General features: G+C 46.5%; 3 protein-coding genes across 3 annotated transcripts; 1 reads left to right on the top strand and 2 right to left on the bottom strand.

The window, feature by feature from the left end:
* The first annotated feature begins 5,349 nt into the window (after positions 1 to 5,349).
* Positions 5,350 to 15,176, top strand: LOC125952589 (huntingtin). The gene is made up of 9 exons (XM_049682145.1): positions 5,350 to 5,478; positions 5,642 to 8,226; positions 8,304 to 8,954; positions 9,024 to 9,210; positions 9,278 to 12,764; positions 12,828 to 13,079; positions 13,146 to 13,608; positions 13,678 to 14,112; positions 14,194 to 15,176. The coding sequence occupies exons 2-9, from the start codon at positions 5,659 to 5,661 to the stop codon at positions 14,950 to 14,952; spliced, it is 8,802 nt and encodes a 2,933-aa protein (XP_049538102.1). The 5' UTR covers positions 5,350 to 5,478; positions 5,642 to 5,658; the 3' UTR covers positions 14,953 to 15,176.
* A 1,084-nt stretch (positions 15,177 to 16,260) lies between these two features.
* LOC125952604 (chromaffin granule amine transporter-like) lies at positions 16,261 to 17,865 on the bottom strand. The gene is made up of 2 exons (XM_049682179.1): positions 17,763 to 17,865; positions 16,261 to 17,668 (listed from the first exon to the last, which is right to left on the bottom strand). The coding sequence occupies exons 1-2, from the start codon at positions 17,863 to 17,865 to the stop codon at positions 16,269 to 16,271; spliced, it is 1,503 nt and encodes a 500-aa protein (XP_049538136.1). The 3' UTR covers positions 16,261 to 16,268.
* A 596-nt stretch (positions 17,866 to 18,461) lies between these two features.
* On the bottom strand, positions 18,462 to 20,639 carry LOC125959294 (uncharacterized). Its single transcript, XM_049692113.1, has 3 exons — positions 20,368 to 20,639; positions 19,792 to 20,298; positions 18,462 to 19,695 (listed from the first exon to the last, which is right to left on the bottom strand). The coding sequence occupies exons 1-3, from the start codon at positions 20,637 to 20,639 to the stop codon at positions 18,462 to 18,464; spliced, it is 2,013 nt and encodes a 670-aa protein (XP_049548070.1).
* Between the last annotated feature and the right edge of the window lie 599 nt (positions 20,640 to 21,238).

Genomic DNA, 21,238 nt, shown 5'->3' with positions numbered 1-21,238 from the left:
ATCGAGTGGATTGCGCACTAATTTGTACACAACCGAGCAAGCCCGAGATGTGGCGATGGGCAGTGAAGAAAATATCCTAGCCCATACGGCTCGTCCGTTCTGTTGAATGTTTAAAAAAAGCTCACCATCACCTGAGAATGCGCGTGCTCTGGCCCTCGTTCTTGCGTCATACCGAACTTAAATTATCACGCTTCTGCACGATCTGTGTCTTCTATTTTGACATTCCCGACTCTGGAGTGGGGAGTCGCTTGGCTTGGCCGCTTTTTGCGAAATGGTCACCCTTCCCCTTGGTAGCTACAAGAAGGTTTAATTCGACAGAACCTACTGCGAATCGATGTGCTGTGTTCAGTAATGCTCTGCAATGATTCAAACCCAACGTCGACCACACCGCTACTCATTCTGCTATCTGCTCACCGATGATTAAAAAGCAGAATTTAAAAAACAACAAGCGGTCACATATTTAGACGGCAAAACACATGTTGTAGGGCCGTTACGCGGGACCACATGTTCCAATGAGTCACACCTGAATCCTTGTATATGTTGAGTTAGCGCGAATGTGATGGTGAGCTTGAACGCTTTGGATCACTTTCGGGCTTCATGTTTGCAAAACCTGATGTAGCTCCTAAAGCTGCTTTCACATCGAACGCGTTTTTAAAAACGCCAAAGTTGGCGTTTTTCGACGCAAAAGCTTAATTTATTGTTCACACCTAGGTTGCGCGAAGGTCGATTTAAAATACACGAAAAATAGCATCATATCACTACCGCCACCTTAGCAAATCATGATAAATAGTTTAATCTTCACGCAAAACAGTTATTACCCGGATTTCAACACATTCCTGCCAAAACAAATTGCAAAACCAAAGGGCAACGCTGGCTTGCTTGCGTAGCCTGCTACAGTCGGCTCAGAACTTGCCACAATCTGTAGATTTTTACAGATTCGAAAAAAAACGCCAACTTTTAAGCTCTTCAAAAGCTCCAAAAAATAGCTTTCGGTGCGTTACGTGAACACTTCCATATATTTTGATGTGATACAACCGTGTTTTCTGCGTCAAAAAACCTGCTGCGTCTATTAGTGGCGTTTAAACGCGCTCGATGTGAAAGCAGCTTAAGCCCGTGGTCACAAATCAAGGCTCGTCGCATGCTGGCCTCTCACATTCCACTTACGATTGCTGTTTTCTATCTGCTGTTTTCACGGTAATCGAACGGTAGTTGTCACGACCAAGGTACTTTAAATAGACAGGTAGCTTTATAGCCTGCCACAGACCGCAAGCGGCGCGTGTGGAGCGGACGGAACGGTTCGCCGAGGATGAAGCGGCAACACATACCGGTTGCGGTGCGTGCGGCGCGGCACGGCCGTTATAGCGTTGAACCTATCGATATAAACCAAACAATGTTTAAGCCTGCCACAATCCGCAAGCGGAGCTTGCGGCGTGGACGGAACGGTTCGCCGCGGATGAAGCGGCAACACATACCGGTTGCGGTGCGTGCGGCGCGGCACGGCCGTTATAGCGTTGAACCTATCGATATAAACCAAACAATGTTTACGAAAACACGAATTGTCAACGAAAACAAAATATTAAATTTCTATTAATTATCATATTATACTATACATATTATTATCAATAACATGATTCCATGATCACAATGCAAACACTCATTTTGTTTACATCTAACTGCCAAATCAAATCCACCGGATTTTGTCACGTTTCGCCGCGTTTCGCCGCGTTTCGCCGCGTCAAAATGCAAACTTTTGCATTTTGCCGCAAGGTCCGCACGGATCCGCACGCGCCGTCCGCGTGCGGTATGTGTTGCCCAGTACAATCCCATACATTCTATTCGTACGCGGCGGAACGTTCCGCACGCGCCGCTTGCGGTCTGTGGCAGGAGAGCGCCCCTGGCAGTTAATCAAGCTACAAACCTGAATGCAGTTCTCTTTATTTTATTTTAGATATGGCTCGGCATACCAACCTGCGTGCGGGTACCCGGATAGCCGCGCCTGGCATAGCACTCGCTGTCTTCCTTTATCAGGATCGTGATAGGCATTATTGCTGCTATCACACGGGCTGCTGCTGACCGCGGAAAGCGCACGTGACTCTGATAGCCGCTAGGCGTTGTACCCTTTGAGGGATCACACAGCTCTTGTCCAGCCTTAATGCATTATCCCATCCCTGGCATGCGCACCGTTCTATCAGCTTCACCACAGTAGCAAGTATACGCTATTTTGAGCTACTGAGTCCCCCGCTTCTGCGCATCATTACCTCAGAGCATCAAGTGCATTCCTCATATCATTTCGGTTTTATGATGAGCATCGACCAAGCCACGGTTTTGTGATGAGCAACGGCCTCACACCTCATCCACGACCTCACTACCTCTACTGACCGCTTCATTTTAATGTCCACTTCCCTCAAGCACTGCCCACAGATTGTCGGGACCATATCATCGACAAAGCCGACAATCAACGACGCAATAGGCAGCCACCACCGAGCCCATCGAACATTATGTTCTAGAGAAGATACACCTGTCGTAAGAGGAACTTCCTGGTAACGAGAGTCAGCAGGTCATGTTTGCAGCCCGGACTTTAGGGCAATGTTCGGAATGCCATCCGGTCTCGGATCCTTACTTGATACTATTCGGTTAGTCACTTGTTGTAGCTCCCCGAGCGTGACCCTAGAGCAACCCTAATGTTTTGGTACCTCGTATAGAGTAGCTCGCATCGGGGACACTTGGAACAAAATTACGCCCCAAATAATCTAAGCCGCTCAGGACAGGTTTTACGCGGGACACTAGGACTTCTGAGTCTTTTCATTGTTCCTTGTAGGTCCCTCCCCAAAGATTCGTCTCTCCCTCTTGGGCTAGCTTCGGGTACCAGACCTTTATGACCACTGCATTGGCAGCCCTGTGAAAAGCCTTACATGCTTGCTATGCTTCCTCTGTTTTTGTTCGCGCAGCAACTTCCTACTGTTGCGTAAACACTCTGCTCTGGTGCCATCAAGGCTGTCGATTGGTAGTACCGACTCGTTTCCTTACCATTGTTGCATCACATGCCTCAACTACAGTGCGGCCACTAAGAGTTTCGCCGTGATCCTCTCTCTTGAAAGATTCTGCGAACAGACTCCTATCAAAGAACAACATCAGAAGCGAATGTCCACCATTTCTTCGCGCATCTTCTCATATTTGGCTGTATGCCGTCTAGGAAGAGCGTAACATGCACAAACAAACACTCCAACGATCATGGCAGCGACACAGGCATCGTACACCTCCTGGATTGGACAGCTCGCACCTATAACTATAGCAGCCAATTTATCAGCGCCGCAAGCCCTGTTCCCATCTACAACAGGTATTCTGTTGCTCGGATGCCGCCGCCACCACCGAGAAGGGCCGTTGTCACTTACGCGAACGGATTAGCACACTGCCCGCGAAAGAAATGGGCCGATTCGCCACCGGACGACAGTTAGCCGCTAGTTGGATAGAGTTGGTCCGTGTAGTAGTAGTAGTAGTACTTCTGTCCCTACGTATTCGGGTTTACGCGCTCATGACTTAGAGGACTCTCGTTCTGATACGCTGGACGGTCACGAAGATTGAGGCGAGAGCAGTCCTGATTCAACTGTGGAGGTAACGCCACAAGCCTTTTAGCCCGCCCTACCATTGCTTCCTGGGATAAAAGCGGTTCCGAGGTTGTAAACACATTTCGTTCCCGAAAAGAACCAATAGCCGTATTTATAGATCTTCAGATTTAATTTGAATTTGATTATTTAACAAACTTGCCCTGAGTCGACTGAAAGCCACGGTTTACAGACTATATCGTTTAATATTTTATGGAGTTATGATACTATCAAAATCGCTACATTCTAAGCATTATTTTATCATTTGTGTCGGTGATCGAAGCCAATTTTGCAAAATACCATGCGCCTCCATTATATCCGCACCCGTCAGGCTTCATGCAGCTGAATCTGAACCATTGCGAGGTGGCCAAGTTCGGCTGCGGCAATCGATGGCAAATGGCGACGACGATGACGGATATCGCGATCCTGGCGGCTGGTGTCGTCGTGTGTGCCTGTTAGGCGGCTTCGATGGTCGCTGCGCCAAATATCGACTGAAGGAGACGATCGCTCGCCTCAGACTGGTGCTGGCCAACAACGTTAACACCAGAAAGCTCAGCAAGAACGGGGACAAGTCAATCATTGACGTCACCCACTGCAGTCTGTGGAAGGCGGATGGCTTGGAGTGGCGGGTAAATCAGGAACTGACCAACAGCGATCATTTCGCTACAGTCTGGGAAGACCTTAACAAGTAAGTTCGCCTTCAAAACTCCCAAAATCGTGCTGGCCAACCAAGTTCTTCAATGTGAATTTGTTCGCGTAGGCTGGTAAACCCCTGGGGAATTTACAAGCTTGCAATGGGGAAACTTCGGCACCAAAGCGCACCATGTGAGACTTGTCGGGGTCTCTGGTTGGCAGTTTGGTTTTAGGAGGGGGAGGTCTACCGTTGACACGCCAAAGATGTTGGCCGAAACCGCTAGCAGCATTCGCCAAAGGCCGGGAGTCGCCTGTCTCTGCGATCGACGTAAAGAATGCCTTTAACAACGCCAGATGGTCAGCCATCACCCTGGTTCTGCACAGTATGATGATATGGTCCTACCGGTCACTGCCGAGGTGAAAGATACGGCGGAGCGGTTGATCGAAGCCGTGCATTCACTGGCTCGCTACGCTGGTCGTGGAATGTGGAACGTGCGTTGGCGATGTTGATTCTCCTGAGCATATTCTGTCCCCAGGCAACTGCGTTGACCGCATTATGGAGAGGCTACACGCTTGGAACGGTGAGAGTTTACCCAGCAAGTGCAGGCGTAAAAGGGGAAACAATGTTCCTCAGACATCCGCCTAGACTATTTGGCGACCCGGGCCGACCTTGATGAGTACGTAAGATGGTTTGAATAACGTTACACAAAAAATGTAGTCGTTTCAGACCCTCGTTGCGAGTCATCTCGAAATAAGCACACAGCTGCAGGGTGGCAACGGGAAACCAAGCTAGTGGTTTAAGGGGCTCAGGTTCGTACATCAGTAATCCATCTAGTTAGTAAAACGAAAGAAAAAAGCACGTTCCGACCTTTGACGGTTAACCGTTTTCAGTGTCCTTATTTGAATTAAGGCACGGTGGGATAAAAAATCTCATTTTGACCACAAATCACACGATAAAAACGATCATCCGCCTAGAGGGCGCTGACTGTGATCGCTTACAGTGATGGTCGATAAAATATGAGCATTCCTCCCAAAAAAGAGCAAATTTTTCAATAGTTTTAGCTAAAATTTTCCTGCTTCGCACTGTACCTTTGTTTTGGCTTTGAGGTTAGGTTGAGGATTTTGAGGTTTTAAGGAAATTTATACCTTTTTGAACAACTTCCGTTAATTTCGTGGTAAAGATAAAGATGATAAGAGCAAATTAGCCTCATTTACATCACCGCCCGTCGTTCCTGTTGCAAAAGTAAGTGGAGAAAGTGTAAGAAACTTGGGAATCGCAGTGCGAAAGATCCCCGAAAAGTCGGGGTCGGGGTCGAAAAGCATTCTAAATGTTTTTACAACACCACCGGAACCCAATTTTTCTGCGGACCACGTAAAAATTATCCTTTGATTCATCTTAAACAAAGATTTGAGGACCGCAAAGATGGAGAAGCTGAACCCGTTCGGTTCGCTTCAGCGAGCCATCGAGATCCTGAAAACCACGGAGTGCAGTTCAAAGGAAAAGGTGCAGCAGTTTGGGCAAATCAGCGAGAACATCATCGCCGTTCGTCAAGGAGTAGCTCTGGCCACTTCTCCCGTTTACTACGGCCACCTGACCGGGGCGCTCGGATTGTTGTTGCTGTTTTGCGAGGACCATGACTCGAGCGTACGGATGGCGGCGGAGGAGAATTTGTCGCGAATTGTGCGTCACTGCGAGACGAACGGCAATATTGTCCGCATCCAGCGCGATCTGTACCACGAAATCAAAAAGAACGGCCACGAACGTTCTCTGCGGATCGCACTATCTCTTTTTGCGCACTATTGTGGGTCAATTCGACCCCGCAAGGCTCGAACATACGCACAAAACCTGCTCCCCTGCATCTACTCCATCTCCAAACGTCGAGAACCAGCGTTGCAGGAGAGCTTGTGCGCCTTTACCGAGACATTCTGTTCCCAGCTGGAAGGCTACCTAACGGACGGAGAAGTGCTGAAGATGACGGAGTTGTTTCTGGAAGATCTCGCCTCCGAGTGTACGACCAAGCGACGCTGTGCAGCCAAAAATACGCTCAGCTTCGTGAAAGGCTCGCGTAATCCGGAGTTTTACGCCAATAATGCGTTCAATCGATGCATCGAACAGCTGCTCAAGTGCGGTCAACCGGTTCACCAACAACCAAACACGGTGCTCGGAGTCATGGGCTGCTTCCGCGGCATCTTGCCAATTGTGTTGCAAAGTTGCCGCGTGGATAAGGCTATCGAAACGTATGACCTCTGCCTACACTTTCTGCGCGAAGGAAGTCACACCACCATCAACGCGACGTTGGAAGTGCTGCTGATTATACTGAACCACGTTCAGCCGGCTGTCCGAAAGGTGCTGCTATCGGACCAGGGCGATCACCGAAAGATGCTACTGAAGCGCAAGACGCTAAAAAACTCCATCTTCAAGATCAATATCAGCGAGAGCTTACTTTCGTCACGGAAGTCTAGCACCGATGCTCGGTCAGATCAACTACTGCGACCGGGATCACTTCCTCTCACCTCTACTCCAACGAAATTTCCCGTTCCCACTGACGATCGTTCGTTGGCGTCTGCGTCCGACATTGAGCTTGATTCGCTAAAAAGCATGGAACTCGATTCCGAAAGCCGACTGGCCCCAGCACTACAGCTCGATCAATCAGTAGGCGCTGGAAGTTCACCGTGCACAGCGCCAGCATCAGCACCAGCACCAGATACACTTTCTCTCAAAAGCCAAAAATCAACGGATTCTATTGGTTCGTTTCTAAATACACTTCTGCAGACTAACTCGAATGCGGCCGAATCGGTGACAAAGTTCTTTCGCAAAACGCTCGATAAGCCATTTGCGGATGATGCGGAAGAAGATCGGCTTTCGATGGACTCGATGGCCAGCAGTCACATATCGTCCAACGCGGAAACGGTGCGAGCGGATTTGGATGTAACGTTGGAAATAGATCTCGACACCGAGCCACCGACAGTAGCCACGGTAATTCCCAACATCCCAACACCGACGCTATCCCGGGATACACTGGAAGTTCCTCTGGACGTTTCACAAATCGCCATCGACGATGGAGGAACGGAAGACGGCAGGAGGGAGCTGTTCATTGGCGCCATCTACGATCAGAATTTGCTGGAATTTACTGCTCGCTTGCTCTGTTCACGGTTTCTGTTGGCCGGTAACCGGCACCAGCTCATCGCTGACTCTGTGGTGCGCGTCTCAGTCAAAAGTTTATCGCTGCAAATAATAGCCGCTTGCGTCCGTCTTAAACCGGAACTACTCTGTCTGCCACTGGAGAAGGATGCACTGCGAGAGGAATTTGCGGTGGTCGAAATATTAAACTTGGAAGATGCAATTAATGAGCTCTCTGGAGAGGAGGCTACCGCGTGTTCAGACCTAAAAGTAGAGTGTGAACAAACATCTCTCACACCTAAGCTGGAGTCTGATCTGCTGGAAATGAAAGAGGATCACTTTGGAGAGTGTACGAGCACGACTTATTTTGAATACTTCTCTCCAATGTCTCTCAGTCTAGACCAAGGATTAAAATCGAAACTCAAATCAATCGAAGAAAACTTTCAATCGATTGGAAACAATGAGAAACTAAGCCGTGATCTTGATGCCATTCTCTCGCAATCGGAACCTGATACCGGTGCGACCGGCCCGGCACGCAAACGGGAACTACTAGTGGTTCCGAAAGTCATTACCACCGTCAGAAGCGAAGGCAACTGCGTGCGTGAAGGCGACAAGATCAGTGTAACGGCGGTCAGTGTATCCGATCGTAAAGAGCTCGAAGACGAACCCCAGCAATCGCTGGCCGATGTGCTACTCTTTTACGACAATGCTGATCCAACGCTTCGTGGGAATGTGCAAACGATCGTTGGTAATTACCTACGAGCGGCTGTCGATACCACCGGAAACTACCGGGAGTTCATGCAGACCAAAGTGCCGCCACCATTGCAATGCTTTCTTTCGGAATTTAAACTGTTACAGATTGTGCTGAAGGTAAGTAGTGACAGGAAAAGATTCTCAGATACACTTGCGTCTCGTTTGTAACTAATCGTTCAAATTACTTTCCCAAGGGTTTGTCAGATGAAATACACACGGTTATCAACCAGTCGCTTGCATCGGTTGAGCAGTTTTTCAATGCTTTCATGCTGAGCCAGGATATAATAGATCGCCATGACGGGGAGACGACGAGAGCTCCATTTCCAAACGGAAGTGGAAACGTCTTGCTTGACGATCGTTTTGCGTCTGCTTCATCACAGCAGTCGATCGCCTCTGCGCGTAGTATTCTTAATCAGCTAACGACGATGACAAACACCAAATATTGGCTGGTTCAGTGCAAATTGTATGATGTTATTGTGCAACTTGACTTCCAATGCATTGAAGGACTCGGTCTACCTGGGTACTATACTCGCGATCATTTCCTCGATCAGCTTCTTCTTGGACTTGGCGATAGTGATATTCGTGTGCGGAACCATGCGGCCGATCGGATATTGCAGATGCTGGATATATGCCAACGAGATCAAGGTTCACTCATCTTGAGCCAAACTGTTGTAGAAGATTTCGTCAACGAGCACATACTAAGCACTTTCGCACAGCCTTTCGATCGGAGACAGTATCCATATACTACGGATTCGCTTCAAGAAGGAAAATCTAACTCAATCGTAAGGCTGGTTATGTACAAGATTAGCAATCAGTTACTAAGAATCAGTGACAAAAATTTACAGGTATTGATAATTTTTTACAAGTGAAGTTTTCAAATGTGTACTAATCTTTCTAATGCTCTCCGTTTACAGTCAGGTATCTTACACTTCCTGTGGCTGTTCATATCGAAGTACAACCCATTGCTATACGTTGACCTATGGAATGAGTATAATATGTTGAATGTATTATTAAGCTTGTTATTAGAAATGAGCGGAATGACTCTCCTTGATGTCACGCTCCATACACATCTTCTGCAAATCTGCTCGCATTTAACGATTGGTAAGTGTTTTTAACAGTTCCGGATCCTTCTTGATCTTCCCTCTACTCAACGATCTGTTGTCCACAGTTGTCTTTTCGACGCGTTCCACATCCACAGCTGCTGACGCTGATACGTTGAATAAGTTCATCATCCATCTTTTGAAGGTGCTCAACATCTATCACCACCTTTTTTCGAACATGTCTCCAATAGTCATTAACCGAATGCAGAAGGCTGATCTCTTTATGAACTCGAAAGAGTTGCAGCAAATTAACTGCTTCGGATACTTTGGTGGTGAACCCATCTACATGAAACTTTACCACCAAGTACGCAGTTCGCTGGAAAGCTACAGGATAACGATCAATGCGGATGCGGGTACAAAGTTGTTTGAGTGCTTACGAGCATCAATCAATGCGTTATGGACACTGCTAGAGATGAAGTCCATCTCGACCATGACCAACGGTATGAAATTCGTGGAAGAAGTACTACGATACCTACACTCGTTTATAGCGCTCGAACCGGAATACTGCGTACGCTGCACTCGATTTTTACTCAAGTTTATCTTTCAATCCAATTTCGTCAATCGCTCGGCGGAGATTTCCTTCTTTCAGCGAGCGTCGGAGATATCCGATGGATCGGAGGTGATTTCTAAAGAATTCTTCACTCGCTACTACGATTTTTGTAAACCAAAAACCAAAGCGGTATCGTTAGAAATCGGTGCGTACGTAAAGCTTTTCGAACCGCTCGTTATTTCGTGCCTGAAGATGTTCGGAAGAGTGCAATCGTCGGTACAGGCCGACATTCTTGAGATGTTGTGCCAGCTGCTTGACTTCAACATCAACTATCAGCTGCTTGATGCGAGTAGCATTTTCGTGGAAACGATTCTGAAGCACGTTGAATACGTCGAGCGTGATACGGTCGATGATGCAGAGCACCTAATGCGACAAGTTGTGCGGTTTCTCTTCAAGCTGAGCGCCTTAAACCGCGATAAACCAATAGTAACCGTACCAAAGATCATAAACATTTGCGATAATCTGCTTGCCAATCATCTGATCCGGCAGACAGCTATTGCTTCCGTGAAGGCTCTTTCGCACGAAGTGTTTCTCCTGTGCGCCTCCAATGGTAGCGGTACGAGCTCAAAAGGATTTGAGTTAACAGAATGCTGCACGCAAAAGGAAGTAGTGATTAACATGCTGATCAAGTTTCCCGAAGAACTGGAAGTTTATCATATTCTGCCTATGATCGTGTACAGCGAGCGATGGTACGACCTCGAGACGGGCCAGGATGCAAGCTTTGAACCAGACGTATTAGCTGCTCTATTGCAAGCCTTGGATAGTGGTAAGGTTGCAGTGCGAAATGAGCGTGCTTACTCGAACCTAGCGCAGCTGATGGGTTGTTTCAGTGCAAACTTGTTGTTAGAAAGCAAAACAATGCTTCGTTTCATCGAGATCCTCTATAGTACAATGAGCAATGACTCATTAACTGCTCACCAGCGTGTTATCCACGCGGAGCTCATCGTACGAAACGTGTTTTTGCGCACCGAAGAGTGTTTTCTGTTGCATCACGTTGAGTTGTATCACTGTAAAGCAAATGGAACTGGAAGCAGCGATCGTTCGAATGAGCTTGTTCAAAAAGCTACGCAAAGTCTGGTGGACATACTTATTCGCTATCTACGAGAATGTTTCGTTAGAATAGAAGAACTACAACTGATGCTGAACTCATCGGTGGAGGAGCTGAAATTTGCAGAAAATACAGTGCGTCGGTACATCCAGGCATTGAGTAGCCTGAAAACGTTCAGTGGTATTAGTCGCGTTTTGGTCGAACAGATCCCGTTGGAGTTGATTTGCTGGCGTAGATTGTCACCACACATTGCTAGGCCCCTGACGGAACTGCTGGTCAATCATGGCTATGACTCGGAGGTGGTGCTTACGTTACTACGAAATGCTACATATAACGTTCGGAATGACAGATTGGTTACCCTAATGATGGAAGTGCTGCTGGAAAACAATCCCAACGAATCCAAATGGAGCCGAAACGACGTGTTGGTCCTCCTGAAGAGTGAATCACGTTTACTTCTGCAGGATTTTCTCACGTTTCTATTGTGTCAAATAACGGACGATGAATTCTGCAAACACATTGTGATGGCCATCGCATCGAATATGCGAGGTAAGATAAGTAGTGCAGAGTTCAAATTACTGGAAAAATCTCCGCTGAGCACGCTTCGGCTTATGACGAATCAATTGGGCGATCTACTTGGCGCTGTGAATATCGTGACATCACGTAAGGCTGCCCTCATATTAGGCCACAAGCTGGACGCTCTGTTACAGCTCACTACTGATTCGGATAAGGAAACAGTGACCAACCTTCTTCCCGAGACCAACTATAGCTATCTATTGTCCCAACTGTCTGTCGAAAAACGTCGGAAATTTCCTAAACTGTTTAAATCCGTTCTTGAGCTGCTGCGACATTACGACAGTACTGAGATCAGACCAATCGATATGCAATGCGCTGGTCCCCCATCAATCGATGTCGAAGCACTAAAGCACGAAACAATCGATGAGGCATGGTACCTTCGACAGGTAACTTACCATTGCACTACAAAATCCTACACGAAGCCTCGCCAGATCGCCACTCTTATTCATGAAATTAAATACGAAAGTAAACTGATCAATCTGCTCTCTACAGATGCACTAAACGTACGTCTACTGCGTGACGTCCTTTCAGTCGCCTTCGATAATATGTTCCGCACATTCTGTACCGACTGTGTGCAATACAATCCTCATTTAAATTATCTGAAAGTACATCCAATGTTGAAAGTGTCACTGATTATATTGATGCGCAAACTGAAAGAGTGCGGCGACGAAGTCACTGTCCAGCACGAGCATTGTGCCGAGGTAATCATCTGCTTTTTGGAATACTTGAAGCGTCTCGAACATCTCTGTTTGTTCTACATCGAGGGCAAGTTTGTTGATCGATTCGTGAAGGAGCATCTGTTTAAAGCGAACTTTTTCGAAACAATACTAACCTTCGCCAGCGTTTGTGCACGCACTCTACTACTGGAGCCCCCATCGAACACCACACGCAATGAACTCTATCTAAGCTGTATCAACGCAATTTTACATCAACGCGCCTTGTGGAATGAGCTGAATCAAAATGACCGGTACCGGGATGATGCGGTGCTGTACATGAATACCATTTACACCATTGTCGAACGATCGCTACACGACAGTCAATTCCCTCAACGTCACCGTCATCCGGATGTTTTTGTACCTTTTGTAGCGCGTGCGGATGGTACTGTCGATGTGTATTTGAAGGCAATTTTTCTAGCAGAACTCTTTACTGACCGTGACACGATGGACAAACAGCTTTCGCTCGGAGCAGAAATGCTTAATTTGATTCAATCTATTGGGATTGCTTTGCTGAAGCTCGATCGATTCTATATGTACGCATTGACACCAACTGAGCTGTACTCCAGCTATGGGTCGCTGGAATCACTAGAGAACGGTGACCCAAAGCTACCGAAGGTTCCGATAGAACATTTGTATGACATCGAACTGTTGGAACTATTTTTAAAAAGGTAAGCGCCCTTTCGCTCATGTGTATTAAATTCATGCGTCTAAACCTTTCTGTGCTCACACAGGGTCAACCTAGTAGGATATGCATCACGGCAGCAGTTCGAGGAGTTACTAATGTGCTTGATGGTGTTGATCAACCGTACGGAAGAAGATGCGTTGCTGGTTAGCTTGCAGGAACAGCGCGAAATCAAAAATGTTTGCCTGCACGCAGTAATGGCACTGTTGGTATCCTGCTACCGCTATCCTTGGATTGGTTTCAGCGGAGGCAAATTCCATCATTCCACACGTAATCCTACAATTGCTTGTGATAGAATAGGGTAAGCTTCATGTACAGACTAGAGAAGAGCAACTTCTGAACATACAATTTATTCTTCTTGATTCAGGTTAAAGAAACTGCACAACATTCAGCTACTCATTCCACTAAGCAACGTATTCTATCAGCCGAATCTGGAGCGTAGACTAATGATTACTGTGATTGATGATCTGCATTCCACCGGTGACAGCAGTGTCGGTACGATACGCTTCGATCGCAATCAGTTGGCGTTGAAACACTTCTGGGAGATCATGGAACGATCGAACGAAAGTGACGGCAGAACAACGGCGGCATCGCTGTCGGTTCGCAATTGGCAGTATTTTGTGGAAAAAATTAACATCGACGTCACCAGCTCAATGCAGCTCATCTACGGTGTACTAGAGCAACTGCTCGAAGACGACCCATCCCTGATTCTGCCACATTTGCTATCGTTTTGTGAGATCATTGACAATCGAGAGCAGATACGCTGGCTGAATACGTTACTATTGAAGCTGCAAGAACGCATTCCGATGGAGGATACACTATCGCAACAGGTAATTAGCGAATTGCTAGAGTGCCTCAATAATCTAAACTTCAATTGAAAATATGTTTCTCCTTTCTAGCATATTATCTATCTACTGTGTCGTTTGAGTGCATTACTAGTACCCTCCATGGCGGAACTGACGCATCTTTGCACAATCATTCCTTCTTACTTGAAAAGCACGCAACTGTACATCCGGAATGCAACTCTGCAGGGGTTGATCAGTTTGTTGGAATGCCTGGTGCAAACCAACAGCTCGATCGGTTCACTAAACGACGAACTCCAACTGGTACGCAACATTACCGTAAACTACATTATCAAGCACGGTATTATCGAGGAAAGTGCAGGCGCTTTCAGTGATCTGCACGCAAAGCTTGTCTGGACACTGAACTTCTACCTGATCGAACATACGTCCCGCTTCGTTCCCGATTGTAACCTGCTTTCCAACAGTATCATTTCGGCCAACAATATTCTCAAACGGACGAACAATTTGGATATTTATCTGTGCATTTTGAACGTGAGTTGATAACTAAGCTTCTCGAGTGAATGTCTCATTACGCATTAATGTTTTTTTACAACGACACTTCATCTCAAACAGGGCTTGGAACGACTTGTAATTAGGGGCGCGGTTCCTCGTATGCTGCACGACAAAATAGAGAAGCTGGCGATCGATCTCGTAAAGATAGACAACGAAATGTTTTCGCTCTCTGCCTTGAAGCTGCTAGTAACATGCATCTACACTAGCTGCAACGAGCAGCTGGAAAGTACGGAACGGTGCAATGGTATCGTTCAGGACGAACCGGACATAATAGTGCAACAGATTGAAAAGATCGAGATACTGTTTGCCAAAATTCGTAGCACAACGCCGCAGGGTGCCAAGGTGTTTGGAGATGTGCTCTGCCAGCTGATCCGTGATCTGCTACCACCGAACGAGATCATCACGAAAGTGTTCAAGGAGCTGATGATGAACCAACCGAACCCGGACATTATCGCCACCGTCACTTATCAGCTGTTCCGTTCCGCTATCGATGCATCGTACTTGCCCCTATTGCAAGAATGGTTACTCTGCTCGTTGCCCAACTTTCTAGCTTTTCCCCAGGTGAACAAATCGGTATGGTGCTTGACCGTCATATTTCTGTCTGCTTCATTGAACCCACATTTGATCAAGCTGCTGCCAGAAGTGCTTTCGTTGCCATCATATCAGCAGCTGAATGAACGGGAAATCAATAACTTCATACTGTCGGCTAAGGATTTCTATAGCCGCCTCGAGCCTAACAACAGTCAACGATCAAAGTTTAAAGAAATGTTCCAACAACACGAATCATTCGTGTTCCAAAGTCTCGTTCGATGCCTGTAGACGCATGCTGGTGCATGTTTGATATTCAAGTGCATTGTTAACTCCGAGTGCAATCGTGCTTTGTGATCATTATCCTTATTCTTATTGTAAAACGATCACCGTTATTACGTTATCATCCCATGGCTTAAAGTCATTGTTCGTTATTATTATGTTTTATTGTAATGCTTTCACTCTTCTATCGTACCGAAATAAAGAATACAAATTCGTGTGCTTTAAAACTCAAACTACTTTCTACGATTTTTTCGATATTATTCGGTATTACTAATGCGATGGGAAAGAAAATATAATAAATATCTTGGACATTAAATAACAAGGGTTACGATTATCTCATGCCCCGGGTAATACATTACCTACCAATATAATTTTATGGTATGGACAATACCATCCAATAGTCTTTTAGAACAAACAACTGTTAAAATATTTTATCTGACACGAATCTAACTCTTCACAAATTCTGGTTCTCTGATAAAAAACAACATTAACTATTTTGTTTCAATGAATTTCGCAAACTCCAAGTGAATTTCGAACATTCCGCCACCAAGCGCTTCCATCTGAGAATTATATCAAAATACGGTCATACTATTTTCGAAGGTATCCTTTTATTGGCCTTTAACATTTCCTTTCTTTAAATATTTGGGTTTTATTCAGATTTTTCTCACATTTCATTATTTCATTAAAAGGTCTTATTTCATATCATGAAAAGAAAAATGAAATAAACTCATATAAATACAAATCGAGATCCGCAAATCGTTCGATAATCGAAGAATACAGTTTTTAACGATATTGCTTGTATTTCCAAAAATAATATCCACAAGTCCACCTTCCCATGTGATTAAATCCAATGTTTTCTTTCTAGAAAGTACAACACATATCGCTGCGCAGTCACCACTTGAAACTTGATTAACTGTGGTAAAGCTGTCGACGTCAATGCTTTTTATCTATTATCGAATGCACAGAACAGCAAACAAGACTCACTCATGATAAGAAGCTCTTTAATGTCTCTCTAATCGAAAATAAAACACAAAAAATGATGCGAACTCGAGCAAGTGATTAAACAGGTGTTGTGGCACAATATTGAAAAAGATGCGACAAAAGTCCTTACCCTAGTAGTTGTGTTTGTTTCGTAAAAAAAAATCAAAACCAAAAACGTGTTTTCTGCCGTTGGTCCCCTTTCGTGAATGAGATGAATGGTCTATGATGGCAGGTGGTATGAAGGAAAGCGGCAAGGACATGGCGTCTGGTTTTAACAGATAAGGATAATGTGATTATTCACTCGATTGAGTTTGAGCCTTTCCAAAAACCGACAACGGACACATTCATTCCACGGTATTGTAGAACCGCCGGTAGGACGATGGTTCACTATTGGCAAGGGGCAGATCGGTTTGCTTAGTCGTAGTCAGCATCGGGTTGATTAACGACCTTCGCAAAGCAGAGCATAGCAGCAGTGGTACGTAGAAAAGATTCAGTATACCAAGTGCGCGTAGTACGAATGGAAAGCCAATCACCGGAACCAACTCTCCACCGATGATAGGAGCCAGCGAGTAGGCTACACTGACGGCTATCTGCTGAATGGCATAAACGGCTCCGTATCCATGGCGACCACTCTCCTCATCGGGGCTTAGCTCGGGATCATAATCCATCCGGGATGCTAACTGATTGTCGACTAATGTGGCCAGTAGGGGCACCAATGCCGCATCAACTACTCCAATACCCAGTCCAAGTCCTAAATGTGGGAACAACAATCCGGCCACGGTGCTAGCCGATGGCAGCAGCACACAGGAGATACCAACGAGCAGTAGCGCGGCTATTGAAACACGAACCTGCCCATAGCGATATGCGACGGTACCGAAGAAGTTTGTCCCTACCCAGTATCCGATGGAATCGGGTATAAACACCGTGCCTAGTTGCCATTTTTTCGGATGCAGATGCGATATCATCCAGATCGGTAGACACGGTTCCAGGATAGCCATGGCCGAAGTTGAAATCCAGATGGCTCCCACGATGACAAGGATCAACCGATCGGTCAGCAAGGGCCACCAGGTCACCCATCTTTCCTCTGTAACCGTCGTCGATGAATCTCTCGGTAGGGGATTTAATCGAATCGCACCGAATTCCAGTTGCCAGTACTGCAACACCAGATTGCCCAAACATAGCAGGGCAATCACGTGGAATGGTGCCGCTTTACCCGCCACTTCGTACGCAATTCCACCAAATGGATATCCCACGAGCACTCCAACGGCCATCGCACCCAAGATGGTGCCCATCACTCGTGATCGACGGTCCGGTTCGGTGTACAGCTGGGCGACAAGACTCATACCGCAGACACCGATGCAGGCCGATCCGATACCGTGTATAGCCCGAGCCACAAACAGTGATCCGTAGGACGTACCGAAACCGAAAATCAACGAAGCCACCAACAGATTGAACGTACCGAAGGCGATCGGAAGACAGAATCCGAACCGTCCGGTGCTACTGCCGACGATGGGATTCGCAACGAGCTGCACCAAAGCCTTCATCCCCAACAGGATACCGATGGATCCGTTTTCCTCCTCGATCGCTGGCGTTCGTGAAATTTCGGGTTGTACCGGTTGATCTATACCCGCTCCACTACCGGCCCCGATCAGCGTTGGCACGTAATGGAGGCTAAAGTTCTTGTAGAGAACGCTTTCCGGTACATTGGCATGGAACTGCACGAGATAATCGGGTAGAATGGGGACTATAGTGACCGAGATCGAGAGAAGCACCGAGAAGAGAAGAAATCACTATCGGTCTAGGAAGGTATTACATTTCGAACAAAGAACTCAACTTACCAATCACTGTTAACAGCATGTTATCCAGAAACAAAGAAATGTAAACGACCAAAGCAACCACGGCACGACTTTGGCGCCGAACTGGGCCATCCAGCGATACCATATTGTGGCTTTCCGGGGGGAGATCAAATCAATCAAAGTACCTTTTCCCGCTATCCTACACCTATCTATCTCCTACACGTGCTTACACTTTAAATTTACAGTCCGTTCCGTCACTACGACACTGCCAGTTAAGCCTCAGTAACTTCGTGTTGCATGTGACTTTTGCTGGCTCTCAAATTTCGACTACCAAACGCCTGACCGCCAACCAACAGCACCAACGCACAAGGAAGCGTATCAACAAGTGTGCTGATGCTGAAGCCAACCCCAAAAGCCAACCCCAAGAGCCTATGCTGGGGTGTTAAGCGGGCGCATGCGCATCCATTCGATAACAAATGCTCCAGCGAGTGCGATGAAATTAGCGGAAACAAGGACATCCCGAAAGAAAAGAAAAAAGTAATTGCCCAACTAAACGGAAGAGCGGTGAGTGATATCCATCGTTGGTGGTCTCATAGTTTTAAAATCAACAAAACAATACCGATTCTGGGAAATTGTAGCTAAATACTTGGAGGCAATTAAATACACGGGAACATTTAAAAATGCTTACAGCGAGCTCACCCAAAATATCACTAGCACAGATACGTCGTGTTAAACACCATTTCACTCAACATATGGCCAAATGATGGATCGAGATCGATGGGTTCGTCTCCTTGGTCTTTGTTCCCGCAGCCGCCTCACGGTACGGAACCGATGGAGCTCGAGGAAAAACACCAAAATGGACAAACCATTCATGACGATATATACGAAGAACACGTTGCGCATGTTGAAGAGATTCACTTGACGGGTTTGCGAATCGGGGCGCATGGTTTTGTTGCGATTTTGAGCAATCTGCAACAGTACACCCTTGGTGCGGATGAGTGACAGCTGATAATGGACGATACCGTTCTCGACGCAATTCATAGTGACGCGCCTGATCGAGGCAAAGAGAGGCGAGTTCTTAGGCAATGCCATGGCGGTCATGTACTCAACGAAGGGCTGCGGAATGATGTACAGTTTGCTTTCCTTCCGCACCGGATCAAAGTAGCGCGACTTTACTACTTCCGTAAAGTACTCAATGATCGGTACAGCTACCGTCCGGTTGTCCGCCACCAGCGGAATGATACTTGTGTTCGATGGTACCGTTTGTACCTCGATGCGGACCGCCAGTCTACCGCGGACATCGGTACTGTTCCACATCTTGCTTCGGATGACATTGCCGAAGCTTAGGATGGCTTGCAGCTGCAGCGAACTCTCCAGCAATTCCTCCAGTGTGTGAATGTTGCGTAGTTTCTCCTCGTCCTTGTTCAGCTGGATAATCGTTACGCCCTGCCAGGCCGAATATGCGACGATGCTGTAGAACATTAGGCCCATCAGTACCAGCCTTCGTTGGTGATCCCGCGGTAATCGCACACTCGTCGCAAACAAAATGGCCAAAGTGCGAAAGGCTTCCTTGAGATACGCACCCACCGAAAGCTTACGGCGCAGTAGAGCCACCAGCAGCAATGGTAACGTCAGCGAGAGGCCAATGTTGGTCATGTACATTTGCAACGAAAAGCGATGGAAGAAGACCAGTTTAAAGCGATTGGCGTAGAAGTTGATCGGAACTACGAACACCAAACGGATTGGGCACAGAAAGTGCACATACTGCAGATTTCGCATCGGGTGCTGCATCATGGTTCGCGAGTTCGCAGCCAGATCGATCGTATTATGCTCAATCATATCCAGCGTACCACCGAGGCTACCATTGGAGGTGATAAATCCGACCGATTCCTGATAGTTGAGTTCAATGTACTGGATCGAAAAGTTCATTCGCTGCCGCATTATCTCAACCATCTCTCCGTCTAGGTATTGATAACTGCAAATGAAACATTCTACCATCAGAAGGGGGCGACCATTAAACATCATCAACGACCATCAACACCGCAGACTACAAAGGCACTGGTATACGTACTGGGAGATGGAATTGTTTCGAAAACGAACTGCCTTTGACATTAACTCCACATCGGTGATTGCAACTTTTAATGGGTATAGATGCAGATTACGAATCCGGTCCCGGATGAATTGGTTTACCTGCTTGTTGAAGTTGAATACATCGGCCAAAACACTCAGCCGATGACAAAACATATTGCGATCATCCAGTACGGACGGTTCCGTTAGATACGGATTAAACAGGCACACCATCAGTGTCCTTGCATCGACACGACTGAGCAGCAGAATGTTGAGCAGCTTATACTCAAACCATGCCACCCGGAACAGCTGCAGCATATCGTGCTTAGCTAGGCCACGTATAAGCAGAATGACTCGCGCTATCGGATTCCGGAAAGCGATCGCGGGTAGAAGCTTCTCCGTTGTCACCGATTTGTTGGCCTCACAGTGGAATGCTTCCCAGTAGGGGTAAGGATTAGGGTGATAGCCATACGCTTTATTCGCACGGTCTTCGTCCACCAGCTTCAAATAGCTAGGATAAGTGAAGACAACGTTGTTAACTACTAAAGTGCACAACTCACTTGGCTTGAGTGCTACTCACTTGTCAACTGTGTACAGTTTGTACGAAGAATGTACCAACTGATCGTATTTGCATTTGATCGCCTCCATAACCGCATTATCCGCCACGCCGCTTCCCACCATGATTGTTATAGAATGGAACCCTTTCAGATACGCCGTGACCAGCTCCTCGTAGATAAGAAACGTAGGAGAACGACAGTGTACCAGCGTACTCTCTACTCTAATGTTGCCACTGCTCAAATGATGCACTAGCTTCACTGTTATTAGCAGCACTATTGCTAGTTTAAGCTTCATTTTCAAAGTCACTTTGCAATCTACTAGCAGGATACTGTTGACGAATCTACTACACCTTCGCTACATCTGCACTGGCGAGTGGCTAGAGTTACCCGTTTTTATACGGACTTTTCGTGACCCACCTTCCCACTATGTGTGCTTTAGCCGCCATTGTTCCTTAATTGATTATGATGCTTATCGACGTACAAAATTAACCCTACCCATTTGTCACGCACAGGTCTGGCCGGTGTGAGAATTACACTAGGGCTGGCACTAGTGATTACTGTGTTATCCTGCATCGTACCACGTTCCGGTGTTTGCACCGCTAAATGGTAGTGATTTAAAAGGCGTTAATGGACATGGAACCATTTTGTCAACCACCTGTTTGTAAAGCTTCTATTGTTATGCCTCTTTTTACGCCTTTGTTATCTGTCCTCTTATGTTAGATCCTTTATTTGGTGTTTTGAATGAATGCCAAGGATACTATTGCTCCACTTTGAAGGGAGCCCATGGTGGGGAGAGCTTCGTTTTTATAAGTTTAAAAGATAGTAATAGGAATGTAAAAAAAATATGACACCACAAAAACAACATGTATGATATGTTTATTGATTATTCGGCAC

This window comes from Anopheles darlingi, chromosome 2 (genome assembly GCF_943734745.1).
Source record: "Anopheles darlingi chromosome 2, idAnoDarlMG_H_01, whole genome shotgun sequence".
Classification (NCBI taxonomy): domain Eukaryota; kingdom Metazoa; phylum Arthropoda; class Insecta; order Diptera; family Culicidae; genus Anopheles; species Anopheles darlingi.
This window is presented reverse-complemented; position numbering and strand designations above follow the sequence as displayed.

Coding starts and splice junctions, on each gene's coding strand:
- LOC125952589 (XM_049682145.1), top strand. CDS start 5,659: ATGGAGAAGCTGAACCCGTTCGGTTCGCTTCAGCGAGCCATCGAGATC. Junction 8,227..8,303: donor TGTTACAGATTGTGCTGAAG/GTAAGTAGTGAC, acceptor TACTTTCCCAAG/GGTTTGTCAGATGAAATACA. Junction 8,955..9,023: donor TCAGTGACAAAAATTTACAG/GTATTGATAATT, acceptor CTCCGTTTACAG/TCAGGTATCTTACACTTCCT.
- LOC125952604 (XM_049682179.1), bottom strand. CDS start 17,865: ATGGTATCGCTGGATGGCCCAGTTCGGCGCCAAAGTCGTGCCGTGGTT. Junction 17,669..17,762: donor CATGCTGTTAACAGTGATTG/GTAAGTTGAGTT, acceptor CGGTCACTATAG/TCCCCATTCTACCCGATTAT.
- LOC125959294 (XM_049692113.1), bottom strand. CDS start 20,639: ATGAAGCTTAAACTAGCAATAGTGCTGCTAATAACAGTGAAGCTAGTG. Junction 20,299..20,367: donor AAACTGTACACAGTTGACAA/GTGAGTAGCACT, acceptor CACTTATCCTAG/CTATTTGAAGCTGGTGGACG. Junction 19,696..19,791: donor CGAAACAATTCCATCTCCCA/GTACGTATACCA, acceptor TTTCATTTGCAG/TTATCAATACCTAGACGGAG.